General features: G+C 43.0%; 1 protein-coding gene across 1 annotated transcript in view; it reads left to right on the forward strand.

Moving 5' to 3' along the window:
• Window positions 1–22,247, forward strand: part of CA10 (carbonic anhydrase 10) — a 453,082-nt gene that overhangs the window by 411,768 nt on the left and 19,067 nt on the right. Inside the window, exon 5 of the mRNA XM_047080971.1 lies at window positions 17,823–17,918. Within this exon, the coding sequence (XP_046936927.1) occupies window positions 17,823–17,918 (96 nt within the window). The remainder of the gene's footprint in view (window positions 1–17,822; window positions 17,919–22,247) is intronic.

Consider the following 22,247-nt stretch of genomic DNA (forward strand, 5'->3'; position numbering starts at 1 on the left):
AGCCAACTGTGCACAGCTCCCTGCCTATAGAACACCACCTGGGTAGCAGAGAGAGGGCTGGATTCTAAGACTGTATCAACCTAGCCAGTAAACCCCTCAGCACCCGTAATTTCTTCCTTCTTCTTCAACATGCCATATCTCTGTGGCTTCCTCCCTCCTGTGTGGTGTGTGAAAACCCCCAGAGCAGATCCCATTATCCTCTGGCATTTGGTTTCATTGTGAGTTGCAGCAAGAGTCTGGAACCAACATGGCCATCCTTGCATCATTCAAATTAGTTCCTGAATTATTGTTTTTGTACTTTTTCATTTAAGTATTAGCTCTTTCTTGGTGGTTTTTTTTTCTTTTTTTTTTTTTCTATTTGTTTTTCAGTGATTGGCTGACCTTCTCTTTTTTCTTGGAACAAGCTAATACTTTTCTGTGTTTGCCAAAAGTTGTTTTGTAGTCATTACTCATCTTTTATAATCTTCCTGAATACTTTTCCTGATGTTTCAGAAGCTTGTCTGAGGGTGTCCTGTGCCCTGTAATCTGGGTTGATATGTTATTCTTTTAATTCTATATGTTTCAAGGGAAAAAAAATCAGTAAATAATTTTCAGTGCCATTTATGTGTAAAAAAGGTAAGCACATATTCAAATGACTTTTAACTTGTCTGGCACCATGACGTGAGCTATGGTGTTGAGTTGTGGTGATCAGATCCAGGATCTGGAAAGCCTGGCTTACAGAGAACCTGGAAGAGTCTGACATGATAGTGAGGAAATGCACCCTGGTGAAGAGTCCCCTGTGCTTACAGACTTCTCTCTATAGTTTTTGGTCGAGTGATCTGTGCAAAAAGCAAATCTGATGTTATCACCATTCCCCATCCCTTCACACATACCCCTTCTGTCGTCTTAAAACTTCTGGTGACTTTCCATTTTTCTTGGAATAAAGGCAAAATTCTTAACAGGATCTCCAAGACTGGGCATGGGTGTGGTCCCTATATTTTTCTCCTGGCTCATTTTACCTTCATCCCCCTAACCTGGGCTCCAGCTGTTTCTTCTTATACATGCTTCCCTGGTGCCATGGGGCATTTGTACATGTGCTTCCTTCTGCCTCTGACGGCTTCCTTCTTTTTATCACCTCATGCCCAGTACAGTGCCTGGTGCACAGGGGGCACAAATAAATGATAATTGAAAGAATAAATGAGAGAAGACATGGAATTCAGTTCTCAGGTTTGGGATATTTTGTTTTGGTTGGGTTTGATTTCGTTTGGCCTAAACACTATCAAACCAGAGGTCACAGACTGGCAGCCAGGAGGCCCAGAAACTGTTCCTGACTTGCACACAGGTGTTCTTTGATATTGGTCCCTATCATCCCCCTGGTCTTGTCAACCTTCTTGGCCCCCTATCATCATTCCATTTGCAACTGCAGGCCTAAACATGCTGTCTACTGTAACTTTCATTTAAATATTCCATATAACCTTTCATTTAAGTATTTCAAATAAATATTTGGTTTCAATTTTATGGGACTTAATTGACTTTGACAAAAACTCAGGAGGCAACAGCCCACACCTCCCACCAATGTGCTTTTATTTTTTTTTTTTTTTAGAAAGCACAAAACCCTGTCCTTGAAATCTTTGTGTTTCCAGATAAAGACCCTGAGGTCTAAACGGGAGCAAGGACCCACCCAACTACTGAGTGGCAGAACTGTCCTTTGAAACCCAGTCCCCTTGACTGCCAGCTTGGGGCTGTTTCTACTCCTCGTCCCTAGAGTCAATCCACTGTGGATGGTGTTTATGTCTATTTAATGGCTTTGAAAGTGTGCGTTTCTAGTGAAGTATTACACTTTACACAATTAACGTGTACAAAATAAAGCCTAGTTTTATGAACGTCGTTTCCAAACTGCTTCACAGATTGATTTACAAGAGGAGAGAAAACTTTCCTCCCTTATCTAAGAGATGTCGTGTTTCGATTTCCCTTAATACGACAGGCAGGAAAGCACTCATCGAAAGTGACTCTTCTGAATTAACACTGACTAAACATGGGGGGTTGGCAAGAGGTCTGTGAGGATTTCATCTTCCTTCCTCCATGATGGCTTGTTTACAGCCTCTGCAGAAAGCAGATGTGACTGAATAATGTGTCATCAAAGTCTTGGTAGAGTTACTTGCTTATAGAGTTGGAGTCTGGCCCAGTGGTTCCTTTGCTCTGGTCTGAGAATCTGGAGCAATAGGGCTCTGTGCCTCTATAATTCACCTAACTTAACCTTTGTTATCTCACTATTCTTCAGAGGACTTCTTTTTCTTCTAAAGACATCATCCAGGTAGCCCCAACCTGCCCACCCCAGCTATTCCCACTAGGATACCTGTAGGAATCATTTGTTAGACTTCTGAAAAGATTGAGTCCTCCAGTGTTCAGAATAAAAAGGAAATGTGTATATGTTTCATTATGCATATATTGCATTACCATATATAAAGGATTTTCCAAACATGCATTGCTTCCTTCAAGTACCTAAGCACATAGAATACGCCAGGCATTGTGCCACTCGCTGAAAATACAGCCAGATGTATAATTCGTTAACTTCTCAAATCCTTCCCCCAAAAGCCTAGAAGGCACAAGTGGTTGGCCTCACATCACAGATCAGGAAACGGAGACAGAAAAACATTAGGTGATTACCTGAGGTCACACAGCAGTAAGACACAGAACTTGGATCTTGAGCACCAGAATTTGAGATTCCGAGGCCCTCACACAATCCAGCACCACACAGCTGCCTCTAATTAACAGGAAGAGTCTGATTGCTCCTCTTTTTCTCACTGATCTGAGGTTGGCTCATCCCAGGACCGACTGCAAAGTGGGGCTCAGAAGTCTTTTCGGTTAAGGCCTTGGCACGCACCTGCTGCAGGGCACCTAATAATGGTCATTGCCTGTGGATATTTGACAGATCATGTGTCTCTACTGTTTAATTATATCTAAACTAGTGAGTGCATAAGCACTTACAAACAGCTACAATAGGACAGAAACCTTACAGCATGGTCCCCTGGAATGTCATTCACGTTGCACTGTGGGTAGTGGCCCCAAAGCAATGGAGAAGGAAGCTTTCAGAGCCTGACTCAGCCTCCCATGGACATGCTCAAGTCATCACATGATCATTGGGAGGCTGTTCCTTCTTCAAGCCCAGAGATCAGACCTCAAACAGACACGATCATTTGGAGGCTGTTCCTTCTTCAAGCCCAGAGGTCAGACCCCAGACAGAGACATGCTGGCCATCAGGTTGAAGCACTGGACTCTTCTTTTTTAAGTTCAAAACTGAAGTCATTTTAAGCATAACAATAAAACAGGAGTAACTTACCAGTTTCTATGGTGTCTAAGAGATGGAAGAACCAACGTCACATTGGTTAAGTCAGAAGAGTCAACTGTTAAAGCCATGTTCTTGGGCCAAGATGAAAAATGATTCCACTAAGATAGGTATTAAGTTGGTATAGATGTGACTTAAATGTAGGTAAATCCTTCCTGAAACGTTCATGGTTCTTTTTTTCCCCCACTTCATTCGACCAAATTACATCGGAAGGTTTTTTTTTCCAATATTGACCTACTCTTGATTCCTGATACAAAACCTACTTGATCATAATAAAATAATAAAACAAAATACATAAAATAAAATGTAAAGTAAAATAATAATAAAAATAATTTTTAACATAATATTGTTTTTCACTAGCTAATATTCGTTTAGTCTTCTTGAAAATATGATTATAAGAGACACTGGCCTATTGCCCTTTAAATTTCTCATGGAACATGCTTATAAACCCATTTGACCAAGGCTATTCTCTGGGTAATAGAAGTAGAAAAATGATTCTTGTCTTAATCAAAGGAACTATATAACATGATATCCCTGCAATAATTAGAACAAAATGAGCCTTCATTAATACTATTTATGTGGGCTCTGGAGTTCCTTATTCAATAAACATTGAACAAAAATGACCTGAAGATACTGGAACATGGGTTTTCACCCAGGGGACAAGCTCTTCCACAGTATGACATTGAGGCTAAGAGAGTCAATGCATAGATAGTTTGAGACAACATGGCGAGTACATCTACCATTTTCATCATACAAACTACAGAAAGAAAAGACTGTCAGAAGGTTCTTGGCATCAGATGACAATAAGATAAAGTAAGGTGCAAAAATGAATAATAGACCAACCTCGACCTCAAGAAATATAGTCTCCAAGTGTTCACGACCTGGCTCCATTTTTATCTATGGAATATAACAGGTCACTTCATCCTTCTGGGCCTCTTTTCCCTTTATCTGAACCCCAGCAGCCAGACATGTCTAATAGTAATAACCAAAACTCCCATTTAATGAGTACTTGCTTTGTGCCAGGCACAGTATCTAAACCCTGCTTTAGCTCATTTACATGCTGTAGCTCATTTAATCATCCTGACTCTTTGCGACGTTATGTTGGAATCACATTTTCTCACGTGAAGAAATCGAGGCTCAAAGAGACTAAATAACCCAGAACTTGAACCCAAGACATTTAACTCCAGAACCAGTGGATGATCCTCATCCATGTCCTTCTCTGGGATGCATAGGAGGTCATGGGAGCACAGGCAGGAAGTAGTAGGGTGCCAGTGGTGAGAGCATTAATTAAAATCAGCCAAGGTTCAGAACACACCTGCAAGCGTCACTTTCCATCCTGGCAGGTAGCAACCACTGGCTAATAGTTCCAGGAGGATCCAGACCTCATTCCCGGAGAGCATCCTGCTCTGACTTTCTGCAGCTTCTTTTCATGAGCATTGGAAGGGATACAGATGCTTTGAAAAAAAGGATCATGGGAAGAAGGTTTGGCTTCTAGAAACGGCTATTTCAGAATGCTTCATGGTGGGAGGGGGTGGAGAAAAGCATCAGGGAATAGCCTCACTTACTGGTTCTTGGTAAAGGTGCAGGAAATATGTCTCTTCAGAAGAGAGAACTCTCTAGAAGACTGTTGGCATGCCATTTGTTTTGTGACAACAGATTTCAAGTCCAGAAACCAGTAAGAAGGAAAGTATGTCCAGTCTTTGCATCACAGAAGGAAAAACGAGGGACATTGAATAACTGCCTTTCATATGTGTGATACTTCGTATGCATCACCTTGTTTATTTTGCATGTTTGACTATACCCTGCCTAGTTCCTGAAAGACAGTGTAGTGCATTTTGTATTTTATTCTCATGACGATCCTTAGGTGCATTCCCATATTACACATGAAGAAACTACGGCACAAAGGGAATAGACAACTAGCCCGAGGTTATTTGGACAGAAGAGGCATTTGGCTGGATTCAAAGGGATGCCTTTCCAGCACCCTCCTGCACCCAAACATAGCACTCAACACTTGTGTCAACCATCATTCATCTCAGTGAAAAACACCAAATAATCCAAGTTGTGTAGAAGCACCTGGGTGGCTCAGTCAGTTGAGTGTCCGACTTTGGCTCAGGTCATGATCTCACGGTTCGTGGGTTCGAGCCCCGCGTTGGGCTCTGTGCAGACAGCTCAGAGCCTGGAGCCTGCTTCGGATTCTGTGTGTGTGTGTGTGTGTGTGTGTGTGTGTGTGTCTCTACCCCTCCCCCACTCACACTCTGTCTCTCTCAGAAATAAATAAACATTAAAAAATTTTTTTTAATCCAAGTTGTGTTATCTTTTGGGAGAAAATACCATAGTTCACTCACATTTTATAGGTTGCTGTGATCGCTGGACCATATTTGGGGGTCTTTAGTCAATGAAATTATAGGCACTTCTTTTTATTTTTAGCCATAATTGCATTCTGTGTCTTAAAATGGAGGAAATGATCAGTCACCAGGCAGACAGTGATAATTGCCAAACCTTAGGGTGAGAATGTGGCAGTTGGTAAATATCAAACTGCCTTCTCCACCGCAGACCGTGTGCTCTTCCACATAAAGACAAACTTGTTAATGACTCTCTATAAATAAGTTCTAGCTTATAATTGTTGTTCCAAGCAACCGATGTTGAAATGTGATCTGCTCTCAAATACAAAACACCTTTCCTTTCCTCTTTCCTTTCTTGTGGAAAGAAAATGTTTGTACACTCAAAAGCAAAGTGGACCAGAGTCGCTTGGCTGTGTGACCTTGGAAGAGTTGTCTAACCTCTCTGTGCCTTTGTTTCATCTTTTGCCTATTTCGGGAACAAATGGGGTACAATGGGTGAGCTCCTTGAGGGAATCGAATATTCGCCATTCATCTCTGGATGCCTGGGGTCTGGTATAGGCTGGGTGGAATTTGTGTCTTGACTGGAAGGAATCAGACTCTCCTGAATTGAATCTGTCCTTGAAATGTTTAAAGGGCTATAGAAATGTGACAGTGGTAATCAATATCATCTAAAAAGAAGGGAGAGGTTAATATTGATATTCCTTCAGCATGTATTTTCTTCCTATCTTTATAGAACACTTACCAGGTAACGTATGCCCATGAAGTTTTGTATTCATCTCTCAAATTTAAGCTAGCAGGATTGGCAGACTATGACCTGCCACCCATTTTTATAAAAATAGAGTTTTGCTGGAACCCAGAGAGTTTTGCTGGAACCCATTCTTTTATTTTGTCCGTGGCTGCTTTCATACAAAAGCAGGCTTGAGGAGTTGTGTCAGAGACCATATAACCCACATAGCTGGATATATTTACTATCCACTCTACAGAAAGCCTGCCAACCTCTCAATTATAGTATGAGCTACTGGGAATATGTTTCTCTTTAAAAGCCCTCATCTCATATCCAGTGCCCGGAACACGGGGTGCTCCGGAACACGGGGTGTCTGAACGGAACAAGATAAATCGGAAAATGATCCAGGTTCTGAACAGGCAACATCTTGCTCAAGCTTCCTGAGTGAACAGACTCAAAGTCAGGACCCAGAAGAGGCGGCTCCACACACCTCACCCCTGTTTCTGCAGGAGCTGAGGGCTCTATTATCAATTGCTTGTTTAGTAATTCTGAAGAGCTAATTACTGAGCGCTTACTAGATGCCAGGCCTTGGGCTAAATGCTTTCTGTATTTTGTCTTATAAAATCCTCAGCACAGTTCTGTGAAGTAGTTAATATTATTATCCCTGTTCATAATGAGAGCATGCCTTGCCCAGGGGTACCCAGTGGCGAGTTCCCATTAGAGATACCCTTTAGGATTCCAAGCTGTCCCTTTACCGGCTCAGCCAGGTGCCTTGCTCTCCCTGTCCCTCGGACATCCCGTTTTATTGTATTACCTCCAGCCTGCATGGCTTCATTCACTCATTTTACAATTGTTTCTACCTTGCTACAGCTAATATGTGCCAGGTACCGTGCTGGACACAAGGGACATCACAGGACCCATTAGATACCATCCTTGCCTGAATGAAGCTTAAAGACTAGTGAAAGTGATGAGCATTAATCAGTCACACCATATATTGAAATAAAACGGTGATATGTTTCAAAGAGGAAAGGCACAGGATGCCATGAGGGCATGTTATGAGGATCTCTCTCAAGAGGTGGCCCTCGAGCTCAGATCTAAAGGAGTTTGTAAATAAAAGGCAGGCACAGAGGTGAGGGAATGGTGTCCTAGAAGGAAGCATGGTGTGTAAGGGAGACTAAAAGGTCACTCTGGCCAGAGCACATAGAACAAGGAGACGTGATTGCACAAGCCAGGGACCACACAAGGCTTGTGCTCAGATTTGGGTCTTTGTCTCGGAAGCATTGGGAAACCACTGAGGTATTTAAGCAGGGGAAATTAGAGTGGTGGTGTTATCACTCCAAATGCTGTGTGTGTCGTCTTCTGCTACAAGGCTGCTCTTTCCTGGGTTCACTGAGGGGCTCCTGATAATGGAGCACCACACTGAGAAAGACGAACTAAGGTGTCTACGTCAGAGTCTGAGAACACAGCTGGCCAGCCATGCCGAGGCATGAAGGGTGAACAAGCAGCAGCCTGGCATGCACCTGCAGGTCACCTCGTTGCTGCAAAGTGTGAGCTCGGTTTGAGACCTTTACGCCACAGGCTGTTCTCAGCCTAACCAGTGACAAGGACAACTTGCTGTCGACTTGGAAGTTTGCTTGCAGCAGTTCTGCTCATTTAGTAAAGATGACCTACCAGCTTGGAAGCTGAGATACTTGTCACCAGAGACAAGTCAGCCTCCTCACTTCCATTATGAGGCACAGAAGCTTTGCCTGTGGTCTTAAGAGTATAGTCATAAACACAATTCTCCACCACCCTTAGAGTGGAGTCCAGACTCTTTAGCATGGCCTGCCAGGCTCTCCATGGTCTGGTCTGCCTCCCTGTTCAACTCCAACTCGTACTCTTCTCCCTCACTTAGTAGCTGCTCACTGAATGCTTTTGAATGAATCAATGTATAATTGACCATATGATCCTGGGCAGGCACCTCTCTGGTTTCAGTTTCTTCATTTTTATATTTTTTTAATTTTTTAAAATATTCATTTTTGAGAGTGAGAGAGAGACAGAGCATGAGTGGGGGAGGGGCAGACAGAGTGGGAGACACAGAATCCGAAGCAGGCTCCAGACTCTCAGCTGCCAGCACAGAGCCTGATGCGGGGCTTGAACTCATGGACCAAGAGATCATGACCTGAGCTGAAGTCAGATGCCCAACCGACTGAGCCACCCAGGAGCCCCTCAGTTTCTTCATTTTTAAAAGAAGTGGCTGGCCTGGGTTTTCTCTGAGGCCCCTTCCAGGATGAAGAATCTGTAGTATGCAAATTGGGATTCATTCAGCAAACACCTGCCAACATCTCCTCCAAGCAAGTCCCATGGAAGGCACAGAGGATATGATATGATGAAAGACATTCCTGCCCGTGAGATGTTTACTCAAAGGTAGAGAAAAGAAGAGCTTCAAAATAACATGGTGCATGAGTGTGAGTAGAGCGTAAATTCTACAGGCATAGGAACTACGTGCAATCCCAACTCTTACCACTGCTTTGAGCAAAGCATCTCATGGAGGCCCGGTGTCCCCATGACTCAAATGGACCTAACGGCACAACTCATGGAATTTTGCGAGGGTTAAATGAGGTGATGTTACTGCTGGTGTTATCTCTCTCATAAATAAGTGTTCAGCAAGTGTTGGTGATGACTATCAACAAATGATGACGGTGACTAATGTCAACGATAACATCCAGAGCCCATGCGATTGTACCAGCTGTCTATGGCTTACATCTGTTCTGATCACACAGTACTTAGGCCATCCCAGCTGTAAAATATTTTGAACCTGACCCTGGATGAGAGCGCCACGGAGCGGAGAGGAGCTGCACTTGATGCTCAAGGTCAGTGATTCATGGAGGATGTCCTCCTGGAGAAGCTGAGGCTAAAACTGAGCTGTAAGGTAAAGAAGGGTAGGCAAGATCTCCTCTGTCTCCACTCTGCCCTGGGAAATCTTTCAAAAACACACTTTGGGTCAAGTGATTTCTTCCTTAAAACCAGTGACTTCCAGTTGCACTTGGAATAAAATCAAAGCTCTTTACCATTATCAGCAAAGCCCTCCATGAGCTGGTCCTTCACCCTTTCCCAGCCATACTCAGCCATTTGTCCCTACCCCTTTGCATAGGCTGTTCTCTCTGCCAGCTAGGAGCCTCCCTCTAGTCTTGTATGCCCAGCTCCTTTTCGTCATCAGAACGCAGCTTGGATGTCGCCTCTGCAGACAAGCCTTCACCAACAATACACTTCCTGACCTTTTTCCCCGCTCCCACATGCCCTCCACTACTGCCGTCCACTTTGCAAGCCAAAGTCTTGTTTGTTTCCTTCAAAGCTCTTGATACTATCTGAAATCATCTCCAGGAGGTCAAGGACTTCATCTGTCTTACCCAGCTGGCCTCGGCATGCAGTTGGCCTTCCAAGATTTTTTGAACAAGTGAATTCCAGGTCCCTGTAAAGGTCTGAGTGAAGCAGCTTGTTCTGGGATGAGAACACAAGGTTCAAGCTAGTGCCACAAGGAAGAGTCCCATGAGTTCACGAAGGACTTAAGTACAGAGAATGTGCTGGACCCTGGTGTCAGGCTCTGAGCCGCATCTGAGCATCATGAAAAAAAACAACAATACCTTATTTCATCCTCTAAGATAGCTATTTCTCAGCCTTACATTTCCCTCTACGAGGGCACCCTTCTAAATTAATAAGAAGTCAAGATTATAAAATAATTTCCTGTAATCCAGGGTTAACACTTCACATGGTAATTCCAATGAGGCTGGCAAAAGCCCTTGGGGCATCTCTTTAATGAATAACTAAACTTGGTGCTTAATTAGCATGTCACTAATAGCCCCCAAAGAGTTTGCTTTTGTGAGCAGTTTCCACATTGTCCCCTCTTGTCTTCGTTTCCTTGCACTTGCTAAGAGGTCAAACATCCACTTGCTATCCCTTATTTCATGTCAGACACTGATTACCTTGAGTAAACCCCAAAGTTGAGTCTCAAGCCATACCTGAGTGCTCATGCAAATTATTAAAAATTCTAAATTTGTAGGCATTGGGTTTTAAAATATTACCTATAACTGGCATGAAGTAATCCATAGACATCCCTTTCAGAATCCACCTGCCAATCTAACTAGCAAGCTACACCCTGTACGTGGCTGCTCCCCCCACCAGCCCAAATCGACAGCAGGACCAACAGTAGACCCTCTTCCCCCACCCCACCCACGCCATGCACATTGTGAGTGGTTAGTGGGTGCTTGATTGGCATCCCGGTGCCTGGCTGCAGACGAACAAAGCAACAGCTGCAGGAACTATAATTGCCACTGAAGGGACCTGGAAGGTAGCTCTTTTTCACAGAGAAGCCCTACTTATGGTACGTGAGCTGGTGCAGGCCCCATGCATCTTCTGCTCTTTGCTTTAATGCCAGAATTGTGTCCTGACAAGTGGAAACAGGAAGCCTGGCCACTGCCAAGCTGCCTCGTAGGGTCTTCTGGGGGCTCCTGACAGTTCTGAGGCTTGGGAGTTCCCACTCATCCCAAACACATACACATTCTGAGGCTCCTACGGAACACTGTCTGCCTGAAATAGCTGCCTCCTGAAAGTATGCCCTCCCTCCCTCCAGGCTCTCCCTGCTTTAATCTGCCTTCTTACAGCCCATGCTGATTATCTTACCCTCTGCTCAGAACCCTTCCATAGGTCATCTTCTGGGCCTTCTATGATCTGGACTCAGCCCACCTCCTCACATACATAATTCACATACCCCTCAACCCAGTCTAAATGAACCAGAAGAGCAGGGAACAGCCAGACACGACAGGGCTCTGCCAGCCAACAAACAGTGTCTGCTAAACCAGTGTTTCTCCAAGTTTCATGTGCATTCAAATCACTGGGGGTTTGCTAAAATGCAGATTTTCATGCAGGAGATCTAGAGTAGGGCTCAAGACTCTACATTTCTAACAAGTTCCCTTCTGGAGGCCATGGAGCTGCTGGTCCCTGCAGTACACACTGAGTAGGAAAGCACTATGGATCTTTTTAACATCTGATTTGTATGCCTTGGGAGGGGGAATATGCTGTATTCAAAATAGCTTTATTTTAAGATTATATTGGGGCGCCTGGGTGGCGCAGTCGGTTAAGCGTCCGACTTCAACCAGGTCACGATCTCGCGGTCTGTGAGTTCGAGCCCCGCGTCGGGCTCTGGGCTGATGGCTCAGAGCCTGGAGCCTGTTTCAGATTCTGTGTCTCCCTCTCTCTCTGCCCCTCCCCCGTTCATGCTCTGTCTCTCTCTGTCCCAAAAATAAATAAACATTGAAAAAAAAAATTTAAGATTATATTAATTCTGTAAAATCACCATTTTGGTAGATCAAAAAGTCAATTTCATATGGTTCAACCTAACATAAGAAGCGGGCCATCAATGACTCCTAATAGGAACCAGAGCTCATGATCTCAGAATCCTAGCCAAGTTACCTTGGAACAAAGAGGAGGCAAGACATCAGATCAAGATGCCAGATGTGTTGACTTAAGCTTAGAGCAGAGCACAGCCTCACCCCTATATTTACCATCCCCTTTCTCACAGTACCTGGCCCCTACAGAATGCCACCCTGTGGGCCTCCTCGTGGCTCAAGAGACTTCTTCCTGCATTTTTCAGTCTTGTAATTTGGAGAGAAGAACCACTCCACTGGACTGCCTTCCACTTCCCATCTCTCCAATGCCAGGTTCTCAGAACACGCTGAAATTTCAAGGCATACCCTGTAGCACTGGCACTTCCCCAGGTGGCTTTGTAGGTCACCTGGTGGGAAGATCTTAGCAGATGGCAGGATGTGTTTTGATTCTCATTAAGAACCTTACTCAACACTGAAGGGGGGTGTGGCAGGTCCCCCACAGCTCCTGGTTCTTCCACATGGCAACACTTCTCCACCTGCAGAAAGTCCTGGCTGTGTGTGTGGGTGAGTGGGAGGGAGGAAGGCAAATGATAAGCATAGGCCTGAACAACCTGCCTGATAAACTGGCAGACCACACTTGCCAGCCCCTGCCTATGGTTGACTTTCTGATTGCAGAAGAGCTGCTGTATGACCATCTGCCACCATTGGCAAAACGCACAAGAAGTGAAAAAGCAATATGCACGTAGGATATTTCAAGAGCAGCAATACCGTGCTCCCTCCATGAAAAGCTCTACTGACTCAAGATGTTCAGGGTTTTCTCAGATCCAAGGTTCTATCCACGCGATTGGGCATTGATGGGATGTGGATGCTCATTGCTTATGTTGCACTGGTTCTCCACTTCAGCTGCCCACTAGCTGGAGAGCATTTAACAAATCCCGGAGCTCTGTCCCCACCCCAAATCAATTAAATCAGAATTGGGGGAGCAAGCACAGGTGGGTATTAAAAGCACCCAGGTGATTTGAATGCACCCTGAAGGTTGCAAACCACTGTGTTAGAGGTGGTTTATCTTTTTAAGTTTATTTATTTATTTTGAGAGAGAGGGAGAGCATGAACCAGGGAGGGACAGAGAGAGAGGAAGAGAGAATTCCAAGCCAGCTCCACACTGCCAATGCAGAGCCCAATGCGGGATTCAAACTCACAAACCAGACACTTAACCAACTGAACCACCCAGGCACTCCGGTTTTTTCAAAAATCAAAGAAAAGCACCTTTTTCCTTTTTTTTGTTTTTTTTATCATTGACTTCCTTAGCTTCTGAAACTTCACTTCCTTTTTTTTAATGTGTCACAGGATATTGGTAATAATGAATACACTTAAACTTTTCAGAGGCACAAAACCATTTTACATACACTATCTTACTAGATTCTCAAATCAGCCTGTGGAAAATGTTAACACCACTACAGAGAGATATATGCTGAGCTTGCTGTGACATTGTTTATCAGAGAGAAGAAAAAATTGAAACAACCAGAAAGCTAGTAAGAGGCTAGTAAAATGTGTTGTGGGGCATTCGTGCAACAGAAAATTGTACAGCTATTGTAAAGACTTAGGTAGCTCTGTACACACTGGCTTATAAAGACAGCCACAAACTATTTTTAAATTTAACAAATCAAGTCCACAATCATACTTAGAAATGATTCCATTGTTACTGGGTTTATTCATTTTTTAACAACTTTTTGAGTTTTCTTTGAAATGTAAAAATTGTATATGTTTAAGGTGTGTAGCTTGATGTTTTGATATATGAATATACTTTGGAAAGATCACCACAGACAAACTAAGTAACACATCCATCACCTCTACATAGTTACTATTGTGCGTGCGTGTATAAAGATTTAAGAACTGTACTCTTAGCAAATTTCAAGTATACAGTGCACTATTGTTAACTATCATCACCAGGCTGTACTCAGAGCTCCTGAACTCATTTATTTTGCATAACTGAAACTTTGAACCCTTTGACCAACCTCTCATTTCCCCTCCCTCCCCCATCCCTTGACAACCACCAAGCTATTCTTTGTTTCTATGAGTTTGACTATTTTAGATTCTTTACATAAGTGAGATCAGACAGTATTTGTCTTTCTGGGTCTGCCTTATTTCACTTAGCATGATGTCCTTCTGGTTCATCCATGTTGTCACAAATGGCAGGATTTCCTTCATTTTTATGGATAAATAATATTCCATCTTATTTTCCTTTATACAGTTACTTTATCCATTCATTCATCAATAGAAACTTGGGTTATCTCCATATCTTGGATATTGTGAATAATGCTGCAATGAACATAGGACTGAAGATGTCTGTTTGAGATCCAGATTTGCTTTGGATCTATACCCAGAATGGTATTGCTGAATCAAATGGTAGTTCTATTTTTAACTTTTTGAAGAACCTCCATAGTGTTTTCCATGATGGTGATATACCAGTTTACATTCCTATCAACGGACTACAAGGGTTCCCTTTTCTCTGTATCCTCACCAACACTTGTGATCTCTTGTCTTTTGGACCATAGCTATTCTAACAAGTGTGTAGTGATATTTCATTGTGGTTTTGATTGGCATTTTCCTGATGACTGTTGCTGTTGAGCACCTTTCCAGGTACCTATTGGCCATTTGTGTGTCTTATTTTGAGAAATGTCAATTCAAGTCCTTTGCCTATTTTTAACCAGGCTATTTGGTTTTTGGCTAATGAGTTGTATGAGTTCCCTATGTAGTTTGGATATTGACCCCTCATTAGATATATGGTTTGAGAATATTTTCTCCATCCTATTGGTTGCCTTTTCACTGTTTGATTGTTTCCTTTGCTGTGCAGAAGCTTTTTAGTTGGAGACAATCCTGCTTGTCTGCTTTTGCTTTTATTGCCTGTACTTTTTGGTGTCATGACCAAAAACTCATTGCCAAGAAGCTTTTTCCCTGTGTCTTCTTCTACTATATTACCGTTTCAGGTCTTATCTATGTCTTTAGTTTAAGTTAACTTTGATATATGATGTAAGATAGGGTCCAATTTCATTCTTCTTCATGGGATATCCAATTTTCCCAACATCTTTTACTGAAGAGACTATCCTTTGCCCATTGTGTATTCTTAGCATACTTGTTGAAGATCTGTTAACCATAAGTGTATGGATTTATTTCTGGGCCCTTCATTCTGTTCCACCAGTCCATACATGTTTTTATGTCAATACTATACTGACATAAAATTATTATAGCTTTGAAGTATATTGTGGAATCAGGAAGCTTTGTTCTTCTTATTCAAGATTGCTTTGACTATTTCAGAGTCTTACGTGGTTCCATATTAATTTTAGGAAGGTTTGTTCTATTTCTGTAAAGAAGGCCATTGGAATTTTGATAGGGACTTAATTGAATAGTAGTATGAACATTAACAATATTAATATTAATTTTTGCAGCCCATGTGCACAGGATGACTTTTCATTTATCTGTGTCTTCTTTAATTTTCTTTCATCACTGCTTTATAGTTTTTGGTGTACAACCCTTTCACTTCTTTGGTTAAGCTTATTCTTAAGTACAGTTGAGCCTTGAACAATGTGAGGGTTAAGGGTACCAACCCCCATGAAGTCAAAAATCCCTGTGAACTTTTGACTTCACACAAACTTAATTGCTAATGGCCTACTATTGACCAAAAGCCTTACAGATAACATAAAGTCAGGTAACACATATTTTGTACATACCTTTGTTAAGGTAACAGGTAAGCTTACCTGTGTAAGCTAGAGAAAATAAAATGTTATTAAGAAAATCATAAGGAAGAGAAAAATATTTACAATATTGTACTGTATTTATAAAAAAAAAAAAAACAAATCTGCATGTAAGTGGACCAGCTCAGTTCAAACCTGTGTTGTTCAAGGTCAACTGTATTTTATTCTTTTTGTTGCTATTGTAAATGAGATTGACTTTATTAATTCCCTTTTCAGATACTTCATTGTTAGTGTATAGAAATGCCACCAATTTTTGTGTACTGAATGTGTATCCTGCAACTTTACTGAATTCATTTATTAGTGCTAACAGTTTTTTGTTGTGGGTGAATCTTCAGTGTGTTCTACATATATGATTATTTCATCTGGAGAGATAATTTTCCTCCTTTCTTTCTGATTTGGATGCCTTTTATTTCTTTTTCTTATCTAATTGCTCTGCCTAGGACATTCAGCACTATGTTGACTAGAAGTGGAAAGGTTGGGTATCATTGCCTTGTAATGGATCTTAAAGAAAAAGTTTTCAGTTTTTCCCTATTGATTATGATGTTAGCTATGGGCTTTTCATATATGGCCTTTATTGTGTGGAGGTAAGTTCCTTCTATACCTGCTTTTGTTGAGAGTTTTTGTCGTGAACGGATGGCGAATTTTGCCAGATGCTTTTTCTAAATCTATTGAGATGGTCATGTGGTTTTTATTTTCCATTCTGTTAATGTGGTAGGTCACACCAATTGATTTACATATGTTAAACCATCCTTGCATCCCAGGAATAAATCCTACTTGGTCCTGATGTACAATGCTTTCAATGTGTTATTGAATTCAGTTTGCTAGAATTCTACTGAGGTTTTTTGCCTCTGTGTTCATTAGGGATATTGGCCTATAATTCTCTTTTCTTAAAGTTTTTGGCTTTGTTTGGTATCAGGATGATTCTGGCCTCACAGGTTTGCAAGTATTCTCTCTTCAATTTTTTGGAAGAATTTAAAAAGGATCAGTATGCGTTCTTCTTTGAATGACTGGTGGAATTCACCCACAAAGCCATCTGGTCCAGGGCTTTTCTTTGTTGGGGGGTGGGAGATTGATTACTACTTCAGTTCTCTTTATTTGTATTAATCTGTTCAGGTTTTTATTTCTTCTTGATTCAGTGTTGGTAGGTTGTGTGTTTCTAGGAATTTATCAATCCTAGAAAATTTCTAGGATCCTAGATGATCCTAGGAATTTATAGATCTTAGACCTATATGATTTCTTAAACCCTACGTGTGTATCTGTGTGTGATCTATAAGCATAAAAAATATATATCTGGAAGGATAGATGCTAAGCTGTTAATAGTCATATTGCTTGGGCTAGGATTACACAAAGGTAGAGGGAAACTTTTTTTAGTTTGTTACAAATATTATACCTCCATGATTTTTTAAAAAATCTATTTTAAAATCACAGCCTGAGATGAATTCTAAGGAGAAAATCACACCTGTTTTTCAGAGGAAGCAATCGAGTCTCAGTGAGGTAGAGTAAATTATTCATATGGCTAAAAATTGGTGGGGCATTAGTTGAACATGTATGTGTGCTATGTTTCAAAATTTCTTAGAAAATAATTTTCGAAAAATTAAGTAAAAGAGGGAAACCCTAGTTTCCTGGAGCCAAGATCCAAGACTCCATGTGCTACCCACACTAACTATGGCACAAAGGCTCAACGAGCAGAGTGCTGACTTTCACTGAGCAAGGAGGGAATTGAGTCCCACACGGTCAGATGACCTTGGCAGACTGGTGCATCAGGAGCTTCAAGCCATCACTCTCTCTCTGTCAGGACTTCAGCATTTCATAGGCTGGCCACTGTCCTCTCAGAGTCACTGGGCTAACTCAGAACCTAACCATTCCCTGCTTGCCCAAGGCCATGAGGAAGATTCACTCAGTGCCAGTGACAGCTGTGGATGCAGCCGGGAGAGCGCGTCCACCCCTACAGGGCAGTTCTACTCCTAATAAGGGAAACTCACTTTACACACACTTTAGGGGGAATGTCCTGGGTTGGAGCCAGAGCCAGATGGGCACTGAGCTTATTAAAGGCATGATTATTACCAGAAAACATTTGCAAATATGTATGGGTTCTTTTCTGTGTGTGTGTGTGTGTGTGTGCATGCATTACACACACACACACACACACACACACACACACACACACCTCCCTGAATTGCTTTCAATTACAAGATTGCCTTTACAATTGTTCTACAATACACCTTATGGTGAACCCTTCTGTAGGGTGGCTATGCTGTGCCTCACACCTTTTCATGTGAGACTGTTGTTCTTACTGCTGTTTTTCCCTCCTGCCAGGTGCAGCTCATCCACTATAACCATGAGTTATACACAAATGTCACAGAAGCCGCAAAGAGCCCTAATGGATTGGTGGTAGTTTCTATATTTATAAAAGTAAGTGTCTTTCGTTCTTTCGTTCTTTTCTTGCCATTCCCACCCCAGGTCGGAATACCAGCTTAGTCTCTGTTGGATCTTAGAAATAACAAAAGGGGTGATGTCCATGCCCAGGAAAAGCTGCAGGGTGGTGACTTTTATATCCATGAGATCTATGAAAAAAGAGGTCTCTTTCATGAAGATGCAACAAAATGATGGTTCTTCCATTTCATAGCATCAGGGGCCTGAGGATTTAGGCAGCCTTTGTCTCAGAAAAAAAAAGGGTGCTAGATCCAGGGACAGGCTTCAGGTCCCACATCATGCAAAAGATTCAAAAGGATGCAACAGAAAGGGAGGGGTGGCTCCCTGACAGCCCACAGGATCACACTCCTGTCCACCAGTTGCCCCTTGGAAACAGAGATGCAAGGGCAATGTGGGATGTCCCTCCCCTCCCGCACTGCCCTGAACAGCTCCCTCCAGCTTCCCTGAAGGTGCTCTGAACATCACCTCCCATCCTCCCCTTTCCCTCGTAAGTATCCCCAGGAGAAATTAAGCAAAGATCACCATGGCTGACTTTATGACATTCTTAGGAGACTCTACACCTCCCTAACAGTCAACGACAACGACAGATCTCCAGCCGTGAAAATTCTAAGTTGTTAAAAAAAAAAAATACTCCCCTTGAGCATTTTGACAGATATGGAGTGAAGCAGGTATGCACATTTAAAAGAAAATGGACAAAGAAGAAATGTCTTTCCAATTGGAAAAAGAAAGAGAGAGAGAGAGAAAAAAAACAAAAGGCATGTGTGACAGTTCCAAAAGTTGGAAGTTGCCGTGTCAGCCCCTTGGAAAGTTTTGGCCAGATTGTGAGAGGAGGTGCCCAGTTGGAACTTGGAATCTGGTGGATATGATCAATAGAAATCCAGCATTTGCTACTGGGGGGTTTTTAACAGAGTCCTCGTGGTGACATCATCACTGCTTAGGACAATAGGCATGGGGGTACCCCAGGCACTATACCCACTATTCCCTCCCCAAAAGCATCACCCTTTGCAATAGGCACATTGTGCCATCTGGTCATCCTTCTCCAGAGCCCACGCCACCTCCTGAGTTCCTCTCCCTCACCTGGTTCCCGTCAGGCCTTTTTTGTGGCCTGGGCAAAACTGTACATTGGGCAGAGGCATTTGTGACATGTTGGCCACCAAACTCCTGTAGCTTGTCATCGGCAAATATAGGAAGGGGCTGTTGGCCAAGGAAGCATATTTTTAGGCTGCCATGCCTTCTGAGTACCTGATGTGATGCCCCAAAGAAAATTGATCCTAGCACGGATCCTGCCAGTCCCTGCCCTACACCTCTTGGTGCTGTCACAGACCCTGTTATAATGAACACAGATTCCTGAATTCCAGGCAATGGAGATGTGTATTTTACAGAGATTTTATTACTTAACCCAAATAATGAGTCTGTGGGGTAGGCATTAGTGTCCTTATCTTGCAGATGAGGAAAATGGCTCAGAGAATCTTGGCTTTCCACCCAAGTGTATGTAGCTCTTAACAGCCCATCCAGGAATGGAGCCCAGGTCTTCCTTGATTTTAATACTATGACCTTATTCACACTATATGCCTCTGCGACAGAGCATGGAGAAAGCAACTGAGATGAAGAAGACAGAACATGATATTCATAAACATCTCCGCCACATCCCTATGCTACCCACAAGCACAAGGCCAATTCCCATATCCCCCAACCAGCCTCAGTCATGATATTGGTAACAGCTAGTGTGTTCATCCTGGGCCATGCTCATTGCTGTGTCACAATATTGCATCATGCATGCCTGGGAGCTCACCTCCTTCATTGGCTTTCCCGATGCCAGGGTTCCATGTCAGCCAGCCTGGGCTGCCCAACAATGCCCGTCCTTTGGTGGGTGCTTCAGCCTTGGCCCTTGACTGCCTCACTTTGCTCAAAGCACCTGAGTCAGCAGATGTCATCCTGGAAGCTCAGGCACATTACAGCTGACAGGGTGATTGATACTCCAGGAAGTCAGCCTCCTCAACAGCAAACTATGGGCGTGTTTCACCAGCTCTTGCAGGAGCACACTGTGCACTAAGAATACTGACACAGGTCTTGGCTGCGTCCCTGCAGGTTGCGGGAGGAACTTCCGCCTCTGCCCCTGCAGTCAGTGAAAAGGTGAGGACTAGCCCCTGCACCTTCTCAGGCCAGTTTGGCCCCTAGGGATGCTTCCAGTCTTTTCCTGAGCAAAGCTGACACTTTCTGGCCAGACCTCAAACAAAATAAGCCACAGCATTTCTATCTTTGTCCAACATAATCAACTCCCAGATGCTTCACAGTGAGTTATCCAAGCTGAGACTTGTCATTTACTCATCCCAAAACACTGATTGAGTGTGGGACACAGGTGGGTCCTGTACTCAGCACGGGCCTAGAAATGAGATGAACCTAAGCCCTTAGCACTAAGGGCACACAGGCTCTGGTGGTCCTTCCCTCCTTCTGATTTTTCTGCCTCTTCTTCCCAGCTCCCTGCCTGGTAGGCAGGCATAGAAAATGAGAGGCCCCCACCTCTAGGTAAGCAGATCCCTAGAGATGGCACCCTGCTGAAAGCTGAGTTGTTGAAAGGTTGGAGTTGTTGGCTAAAATAAGGGAATTGTTTATCTGGGGGTTTTATTTATCTCTGTCCCCTTCTAATCCCCCATCCTTCCCATGACCACAGGGAGCTGAGGTTTGGCTGTGATTACTGCTCAATCACACACCATTAACTTCCCACTTAAGCTCACTTATACCCAGTACATACTTTATCCTCCCTCCCACGCCGCGAACACACTAGAGCCCACAAATCATCTGTGTGCACTTTGGAAATTTTTCAGTTATTTTTAATCAGCTTTTCAAAAGGGTCTAGTCCCAACGTTAGCGCGGTCCAGACTCACCGGGTACCAGGAGCCCAAGGCACCCACTTAAGGGGGACAGCAGATTCCTTACCTGCCTTGGCAGTATCTTTTTGTCTCTCTTTTCATATGAATTGGCACAAACAGGTGGCTTCAAGCTATGTTTTAAATGGCCAAACAGGATGTCAAAGGAGAAGCTAAATTTGCCACAAAAGCTTCTGAGGAGCAGCAGTGTTTGCTTTGGGACTTCTCTCCATTTGGGGGTGGCTTTGAAAAACTCCACTGAGCATTGTCACTCACCAAGCCCCCCACCAGTGTGCGTTTGTCTCACCACAACACACCCAGGAAACTGTGTGGGAAAGGAGAGACAGATGGAGGGAAAATAAACAGTCTGTGCTTTCTCCAAACTAAAAATTACCTGTTGCTTATCTAATAATAATAATCATCATCTGCTACAATTTTTCCCGCCCTCAGAATAAATCAAATCTAAAATGCTGATGTGTCACAGCATCCAATTAGCAGCTGAGGCATAAATTGCAGAACTGAGAGAAGTAGGAGAGAAATGACTAGATGGATCCTCATACTTTGGAAAAGACTGAGTAGAAGGGAGATGGTAAATAAAACAGTGTGCACAGCTATTTGAGGGCACATCACAGTCTCCAAATGGTGGTCCTCTGGCTTAAGACCCTCGAAGCTTGCCTTGTTCTCCCAAAGAAGGAATTTGGAGACCTGAGGGCATGGGTACAAAATGAGAACTGATCCCTGAACATCTAGTACAGTGTTTGGCTTGTAATAAGCACTTGGTAAATATCGATTGGATGTATGGGCGCATGGATAGATGCATGGATGGATGGATGGGTGGGTGGATGGATGGACGCGTGGATGGATGATTGGTTCACTGAATGGCATGGCTTATGGTATATTTTATTCTTGTGATAATAAGCAGTGATATAAGGTTCTATAGTCTTAGAGAGTTTTTTTTTTAATACCTCTCTTCTGGGTACTCTTTCTCTCTGTCTACTTAGATTAACTGTCCCTTTCCTGAAATGTCATTCCCTACCCTCTACTTAAAACTCTTTGATGGTTCCTCATCCCTACAGAATAAAGCTTAAAATGTCCTCACATGACATTCAAAGCCTGATATGAGCTAACCCCTGCCTACCTACCTCTCTAGCCTCACCTTTCATCTTTCCCCCGGAAGTACTTGCCTAAGTATAACTAGTTCTCACTCCCTCATGTCCGTATGCACATATTCTCTGTATGTAATTTTTTTCCTTACCCTTCCCTCCTTTTGCACACTCTACCAGCAAAGCACCTTGTAACTTCCACCCATCCTTCAAGACTCATCTCATTCCTTAGCTCCCCAGATGCCCCAGGTAAGCGAACTTCCTCTAATATCATCACACCTGTGATTCTATCATAGCACTCTTTACATTCTATTATAACCATTCATTTACTCACCTGT

Source organism: Lynx rufus, unplaced genomic scaffold, assembly GCF_022079265.1.
Source record: "Lynx rufus isolate CCGP_SWC_20201006 ecotype Redwood Valley unplaced genomic scaffold, mLynRuf1.p SCAF_18, whole genome shotgun sequence".
Classification (NCBI taxonomy): domain Eukaryota; kingdom Metazoa; phylum Chordata; class Mammalia; order Carnivora; family Felidae; genus Lynx; species Lynx rufus.